The sequence below is a fragment of the Xiphophorus maculatus genome, chromosome 15 (genome assembly GCF_002775205.1).
Source record: "Xiphophorus maculatus strain JP 163 A chromosome 15, X_maculatus-5.0-male, whole genome shotgun sequence".
In the NCBI taxonomy this organism is placed as follows: domain Eukaryota; kingdom Metazoa; phylum Chordata; class Actinopteri; order Cyprinodontiformes; family Poeciliidae; genus Xiphophorus; species Xiphophorus maculatus.
Window position 1 is genome coordinate 4,041,474 of NC_036457.1, and position 8,621 is coordinate 4,050,094.

Consider the following 8,621-nt stretch of genomic DNA (forward strand, 5'->3'; position numbering starts at 1 on the left):
GTAGGAGTTATTGCTGCAAAAATCATTGACTCATTGCAGTCAGCAGAGTTTCCTTGGAGAGAAAATGTGTTTTTATTTAACCTGATTATGTGCTTAAAAGGACTAAATTCAGTGAATAAATTAAATCAGTTTACTTTGTAAAGTTGCAGGGATTACAGTGTAATTACCTATTATCTCCACTAGGTGGTGGAAACTGATCAAAATCACATTATTTGTCCTTCAGATCAAAACATTTAATCTGAACACATTAAAACTCAGATGTGAGTTTATTCCATTTCTAACTGAATTCACCTCTAAAATACAAATTAGATGGAGAGAAGATTTTTTACAGTAAATCACAATATTAACCGACTGTGTTGTACATCCACTCAGTAGTTGGTAGAGGCTCCTTTTGCATTAATTACTGCATTGACAGGTTATGGAAAACATCAGAATTCACCTTTAAGGGATAATAAAGTTTTCCTGAACTTGAACCCGGAGTCGGTTTGTCAGAACAAACAGCTGCTGAACTTTGGACGGCTGGTTTGAAGCCACATGTGAGTTTTATTTCGAGGTTCAACAGGAAAAGCAGCTGCTCTGAACTTTCTGCTCACCTCTGAGAAAACCGAGGAAAAACTTCAGGATGGCTGAGAGACGGGTGACGGCGAAGCCTGCAGCAGAACCGGACTTCCTGCAGTTCAACGACCTGGCCTGTGAGACGGTGGGAGGAAAGGTGAATAATGTAGAAAACAGAAAGTAAAATTACACATTAACTCCTAAACTGTCAGAGATTAATGTTGTTTTACAAGTGGAGGACAAAATATTAGCACAATACAAGATAAATATGTCAACATTTGAAGCATTTTGGACCTTTTGGAAGCACTCCAGAGGAATGATTAACTCCACTCTGTACCTATTAAAACGGCCTCCTTCTTCTGATATTGAAAACATGATTGTGTTTGCACTAAAGTTGATCTGAAATAATGAAATTTACCAAATTTACAATCTGCTAAGGAAGAGAATAAAATGTATGTACAATTTGTTCAATCTGAAAATGTCAGAGTCTTAAATGAAATGATCAATTCAACCAACAAGATTAAAAAACAACTTTAACTTTCATTGCTCTGCCACTAACGCGGTGCTTCGTGTTGTTTCTCCAGGTTATTTTTGCCACAGATGAATGGTTTGCTCCGGCTAAAAACCTGCTGAAGGTGAAAGTTGCTTATATTGATTTCACCTGCATGAGTGGATCTGCTTATTAAATAAAAATCTCACTAAATCTGGAAAAGAAAGCACCCACAAGCTCCTCAGAGAGAAAAAAAAGCTGTAAATCAAATGTTTATATCTTCATTTTCTTTGGCTCGACATCCAGTCACATTTAAAAATGTTGATATGGATAAATTTGAGCCATAAATTAAATAATCTTTTAATTCTAAACGAGCTCAGTTCTTTTCACGCCGTCTCTTATTTGCTTGAGTTTATTACCGTTTGTTTCGCTGTCGTCACTCTTCAAACATCTGTTGTTTTAACAGCGAGAGCCTCCGCAGTTCATCCCATCTGCTTTCACAGAATTTGGGAAGTGGATGGACGGATGGGAGACGAGGAGGAAGAGGATCCCGGGTCGGCGCCTGAAATCAAACCTTTGTTGTTCGCCCAGAAAAATTCACATAATGCTGAAATAATGTCTGTTTCTGGCCTCACAGATCAGATTTATCCATAGAAACTCAGACAGAAACTTGCTAACTAAACGTTAAAACATGAAGTTTAGTTTGAGTGAAATTCAGTTTTTACAGTAATGACATTAAAAGCAGAACAATGGTACAAACAGAAAAACAACAGAGAAGTTATAAAAAATTATCAAACTTTTTTCATATTTTCCTCTTCATAATCACATAAAATATTTTATTTTTCTAGTTAAGTAGGATCATTGTGAAGGGAAACAAAGGGGAGAATGAGTTTAAACATTTTCACCAATTCAGAATCTGAAAAGTGTGGCAAACATTTGCATTCAGCACCAGATGCTCTCCGTTCGACCTAACTGAACTTGAGATGTTTTGTAAAGACAAATGGAGAAAAATGTTAAAATAAGACAAACCCATAAAGGTCCTGGAGGTAAATACGGTTCTAGTTCTGACTCAGGGCTGAAAATAAATCTACACCACACTTTCCAGATATTTATTTTTGCTTCATTTTTGGTTCCACTTCAGAACCTAGCCCTGCTTTCTGTTGGCCCATCAGAAAGCAGATTCATAAAAGATCTAAAACTTAAAACCACAGCAAGTCTCTGGAAAATGATCATTTTCAAGAATAAAGTCAAATCTATAAAATAACCTCAAACATTTCATCCCCATGTCTTCCTCATAATAAACATAATTTTCAATGCAGCTCTAAGATTTCACAGGAAAACGTGTTAAACATAAACATGTTTGCTCTCCATCTCGCTGAAGGTCACGACTGGTGCATCATTCAGCTGGGAGTGGCTGGTTTCATTCATGGACTTGATGTCGACACGTCTTTCTTTACTGGGAACCACTCGCCTTACGTCTCCATCCAAGCCACCTGCCTCGGTACAGATCATCAGTCCTTCCCGTCTACTGAATCTAAAAGCTCTCCATCTTCTCTTCCTTTACCCCCATATATCATTCTCTAACCTAAGTGTGAAATTCATTGATATATATGAGTTAAAAGTCTCATCCTGACCAGATGAGCTGCCCCCGTTCACTCCCGGGGAAGATCGGACCGGCATGGCCGCCACTGGAGCTCAGATCGCTGCTGTTGCCAAGGTAACCGTCAGTGTGGTATAATAGATCAAAAACATATCATGGCGATACATGACCTCTGCTAAATGGGAGTCGGAGCTGACAGACATCATGTGGTGGTGCTGATGGATGACAGTTTGACGGTTTTCTGGTCGACAGCTGAGCTCAGAGGTTTGGCCAGAGCTGCTGGGCGAGTCGGCGCTGCAGCCTGGATACGCAGACTGCTGTCACAACTACTTCAGGGTCAGCACCAAGAGGAGAGTCACGCACCTGCGCCTCAACATGTATCCAGGCACGTTACAAACACATAATCAGGACAGACACTGGTTGGTTGGCGACTCTGGGCTACAATAACTGATCACATGATTTGTGAAACTGCTCTGATTTCTGTCCAGATGGAGGAATAGCCAGACTCAAGGTGTTTGGTATCGGCCAGAGGGATTGGTCTTCCGTCCCGACCAACCAGGACGTCGACCTCGTAGCGCTGACCAATGGGGGAGTCTGCCTCGGCTACAGCGACGCCCACTTTGGACATCCGCGCAACATGATTGGTTGGATTTAACTTAATCACTTGACCTTGCACTACGAAGTCAGATCAGAGTACCACATGTTTTATGATGGTCAGATGTTTAAATGTGTTCTTCTTGCAGAAGAAAGTCTGATTTCCAACATGGCTGCCATGCTTTAGCTAGTTACTCGCCTTACTACAACCAAACGGCACACAGGCTTGTTCAGCCTCCATTAGTAAAAACGCTGCTTTTTCTTTGAACACATGAAATTGTATCTAAAAATGACTTTATAAACTTATCTTGTAAATTACAAAACAAACTCCCACCCCAACAATTAGAAACTTCCAGTAGTTTCTGACTGGAAATCAGTCCAGTAGAAATCTGGGTCCTTGTTGTGGTTAATAGATTATATATATAGATCTATTAACCATATATATAGATTATAACAGAGCAGTAAAAACTGACCAGGGAGCGAAAATATTAAATATGAAAAAACAAAACACACAACAAGATCGGTAATCAAACTTATGAACAGAAAAAATAAAGAATACACATTTTTATAAAGCAAAGTTAAAGTCAAAAGAAAAAACAGATGAAATAATGACATCTTATTGAGAAATATTCAAAATAAATCAGAACTAACTAAAATGACAGAATTAAAAAAATTCATTTGTAATATTTGTGACTGTTATAATTGTAATGCTATTATGTTAAATAATTGTAAGATTTCTCCCTTCTCAATCTTTCCTTTTTTATTTTAATTAACCACACAATGATTATTAAAGACAGTATTGATTTCATCCTCATTTCTCTGTAAAATAAAGACTCTTCACCTCCTGCTCCTTGTTCATGGATCATTTTCTGTCTTTTTCAGTCCAGTCTAAAATAACTTCTCTGTTTTTACAGGACTTGGTCGAGGCGCCAACATGGCGGACGGATGGGAAACGGCCCGCAGATCAGACCGGCCCAAAACGCTGAAGGTTCCAACACAAATAATCCACAATGTTTTGGTTTTAATCTGAAATATTTTCACTTTCAGTTTGTTTAGACAGTCAACAGAATAATCTACAGTGATAGAAGCTCATTGCATTTATTTTATGCTACAATAAAACAGATACAAATCATACAGTTAAATTACAACATGATCATTTAAATTGGTAAGATCAGAAACCAAAGACTGAAACACTGAACTCAGTTCTACCAGATCAAAGCTTGTTCAGTAAAATATGAAAGTGCTGATTTTTAGAGAAAGTTATGAGGCCAGTTTTCTAAAAACTACACAAAGTTGTCTTCCATAATTATCGCCGGGATAAATCCTAACGCTGAACGATAAAAAGCCTGACAGAGAGAAAAGCTCTGACTCTCAGGTGAAAAGTTTACATTGGATTTATCTCCATAAACAGAATGTAGTTTTGAAGTAATTTCAAACTAACATTCTGTGAGTCTTAAAACTCATTTTAATTCAAATAACTTTTTAAGGGGATAAACTGACTGTAGACTTGGAATGAAGTAATGAACCTGCACTATAAAACATTTAATTTTATGTAACTGGTGGACTAAATGTTTCCAAGGACAGAGCCCTGAGGAACACCACAGACTCTTGCCTCTTTATACCAACAACAACCACAATCCATTGCTTCCACTACCTTAATTTAATACAAGACGTCTTTCCTGCACTTCAGTTTGTATTTTTCCGATCTTCCATGAGTAATGGAGGCCCTGTTGCTGGTTCTTCCTGTTTCCTGAGCAGATCACATCTCGGCTGATCATTAATGTTTTATACTTTATATGGAGGTTTAAGATGAAATTCTTGAAATTTCTCCCTTCTTGTCGCCTTGCAGGCAGACCAGCGGGGAATCCTCCAGGTGCCTGGCTGGGAGTGGGCCGTGTTTCGTCTCGGTCGTCCTGGGCTGATCGGCAGCATTGAGGTGGACACCAACCATTTCAAAGGCAGGTGCATCCGAGTCACGACTGCTGCGTCCTCCAAGAACAAACCCATCTTTTGATCCGTGTGTTTCCCACTCAGGTAATTTCCCAGACTCCTGTCGGATCGAAGCGTGTCTTTTAACCGCTGAAGACGAGGCGCGGTGCATCCAAACCAGATGGAACTCTGGGAAATGGGAAGTGCTTCTTCCACCTCAGAAGGTTAACATTTAGCACCGCTGAGATCGTCCTGAACAGTTCTGTGACCAGCTTCCTCACCTCCATCTTTCTCTCTGTGCTGCAGCTCCGTCCTCATCACAGGCATCAATACAGCAAAGCAGAGCTGATGCTGAATGGACCCGTCAGCCATGTTCGGCTCATCATCGCTCCTGATGGAGGCGTCAGCCGCCTCCGTCTGTGGGGTCGGCCCATGTTGGTCCCCGGAGCTCCAGCCAATCAGAACAGACCGCCATCCAAACTGTGATCCGTCACCTCACTGACCTCACCATGTGGGAGGTCTGAGGATCTTATTTGGAAGAAATTGTGTTGATGATCTAAATTTAAAAGTTTAGAAAGTGAATGGTTCTAATATAACAAACCCACAGACAACTTTCCCAGGTTTCCAGGGGAAAAGCATGTGGTCGTCTCTCCAAGGTCCGTCTGTGTCCACAGATAACGATGTGGAGACATCTGGACACAGACGACAGCCCTGCGTCTGTAGAAGTCATTTTTAAACAGAATCGCAGAAGTTGTTCTGTTTGGTTCTGATGTTCTTCACTTTGAATTTGTGATTTTATTATTTCAAAGAGGATCCGGAGCTGTGTCGACTTCCTGAAGGCCGAGTTTCAAGGTGTTAAATTATGACGACAAATTTCCTTTAAATCATGTTTTATATGAAAACATTTTTATAACAACTGAAGGTAACATAGTTATTTGACTGTGCTATGAAATGCCTGGAAAATATATAACACCGCCCCTTTAAGAGTGCTTGTTTTCTTCAAATAAAATGTCTACTTCATTTCCACCCAACTAGGAAAACCCTCCATGGACTCAGGTTGGTCCACCAGGAAACATTTATCTGTTTTACTCGCAGTTTCTCTACAACACATCCATTTGTTTAGATTTACGTTTATCGGCTTCTTCTTCTTCTCCAGCTGCATTTTCTCCACAATTAATAACATGAAATAAACAACTGGAGGTCAGGTCAGTGAGGATCAATGACAGCTCCAGTTTCTTCTTCCTCAAAAATTAACTGTTTTAAAAAAATATGTCTAATCGGCATTGATTTCGTCTCGACTGACTTCCTTTAGTCTCCTCCTCCACTGCTAGTTGTCACGTTTTTATGGCTCGTCTGTTTCCTCCAGCAGCTCTAACTGAATGAAGGCGTCAAACTATTGGTCCTGAAATGCGTCACCTAACATATTCTGCATCGTACATGTCACTGTGCTGCTGCTGTGTTTAAACATCTGAAGCTCCGCCCCTTCCATCACTCACAGCTCTGAGCATAAACCTGACCTCTGACCCCATCTGGGCAGCTTCAGCAGTGAGGCAGCCATGTTTGTCAGCTGCTCAGATGTTACTGAAATTACAGTAATTATCCACGCTGTGTGGTCCCAATGTGTTTGAGTTTGTGTCTGACTGCTGACTTTGACCTTTTTAACGGCCCTCCACTCGTTTCCCACCTCAGTGGGTTTTCACCAGATGTTGAACATCGCAGGAACATTTTCCACAAATCACTAATCTGTTGTTTTAAGGGGAGGTTTATTCCACAGATATATTTTTTAATTGTATTTCCACATGAGATAAATCAATAAGGGCCTTATTTGGGTTTCATAAAATATTTTTTTCTTTTTAAGATAAATAATTATGAGACAATATAATCTATAAAACAATTTAAAGAAATACATTTTGTAAAAAAAAATAAACAAAACTAGTAAGAAAGGTTTTCTTTTTATTGATGGTCAACCTGATGTCTGTTTCTACAGTTATTTATGAGGAGAATCCAGAGAATAGCTCCTCCTTGTGGTCGTTTTCAAGTACTACATATTTTTGACTTGTGGGACAAATTGGGTCTATTAAATGAAAGGTCCATAAAGTACCAACTCCAGCAAACAAAAATAAAATAGCTCTTCATATTTATGCATTTATAAATAAATACAACCTGAGTATGCAGCATGTTGGTAACAAGAAGTTAAAATATGATCAAATCTGACCTGGAAGCAGACTGAAGAGGCTCATTTCAGTCACGAGTGCAAATCCAAATGAGAAAAATGTTTTCTTCATCAAATGAAATGGATTGATGCCAAACTGATTTTGTCGACGTTGTGGAATCTGAACAGCAGAAAACTGATCAGTTCAGAAGTTTCCTCAAGCATTTATCCTAGGTAAAACAGGTGAGTTGTCTAACATTCAGCAGCTTAAATCGATGTGTGAAGGATTTGTTTTTTCTGCTGGTCATGGTGATGCATCACACTGTGCTTTTAATCTGAAACAATAAACACTAGTGAGTCTCCAAACAGTTAATTTAAATAACTTTAGCCCCGTATTCAAACCCTTCTTGCTGCAAGGCAGCAACAGTAGCATCAACTTCACCACTGATCCCTTTAAGAAACCAATAAAACACTAATTCATAAAAACTCTGTGCTGTCAGATTGTTGTTTCCTCTGTCAATGATTCTTCAAACTAGTCATGGAAGGAATATTTGTGCAGCACTTTTCATGCAAGCAAAACAAAGAACAAAGAGATTCAAAGTCAAGAAAAAAAGTATCTGTAATTTTTAAGTAGAAGATCTCAAACTATTCTGGTAATAAATTAAAGTTCAGCCATGGATTTACTGTCATTTCTGCAACAACAGCTTTTTCTTAGAAACCTTAAACCTGAAGGCTAATGACTGAAGCTAATGTGTAGCATTAAAAAACAGCAGGTTGTTTTTTTGGATAAATGACAGATTATACGTCTTGCTGTCTAAAATTCGTTGGACAGGAAGTGAAGGCTCCAGAGAGGAAGTCCAGCTGTTTAGTTGTTTGGTAAGGAGCTGAATTTTGATATTTTAGTGGGTTTTAAGTTTTTTTCTGCAGTTCACTCACCTCTGCCTTTTCCTTCCCAGGGTGTTCAAGCTAAAAGATTCCCCAGGTGTCTGAGCTCTATTTAAAGGTTCCAGGTTATTATCTGAGAATGGGAAAAAGAGTAGTTAGTATTTCTGGTCAAAAATGTTATAATTAAAATGTTATGAAGTGAAGATAAGCTACAGGCATTGTATGAACTAGTGGTTCTCAAATGGGGGTACGCGTACCCCTGGGGGTACGTGGAGGTACTGCAGGGGGTACGTGAAGCTTTTCAAAATATCTTTAAAAAATCAGTATGTCCAAGACATAATAAGTCTTGGGAAAAATTATTTTGTAAAAAGTTCGATAAAATATAAATGTGTGTTCATGCACTGAATTATTATTTA

The 8,621-nt window shown here is 39.0% G+C and overlaps 1 protein-coding gene across 1 annotated transcript; it reads left to right on the top strand.

Annotated features, from left to right (window-relative positions):
* The first annotated feature begins 499 nt into the window (after positions 1-499).
* allc (allantoicase) lies at positions 500-7,019 on the top strand. The gene is made up of 11 exons (XM_005808684.2): positions 500-712; positions 1,140-1,190; positions 1,512-1,599; positions 2,427-2,546; positions 2,683-2,762; positions 2,898-3,030; positions 3,134-3,289; positions 4,154-4,227; positions 5,089-5,197; positions 5,274-5,392; positions 5,475-7,019. The coding sequence occupies exons 1-11, from the start codon at positions 623-625 to the stop codon at positions 5,652-5,654; spliced, it is 1,200 nt and encodes a 399-aa protein (XP_005808741.1). The 5' UTR covers positions 500-622; the 3' UTR covers positions 5,655-7,019.
* Positions 7,020-8,621: the final 1,602 nt, after the last annotated feature.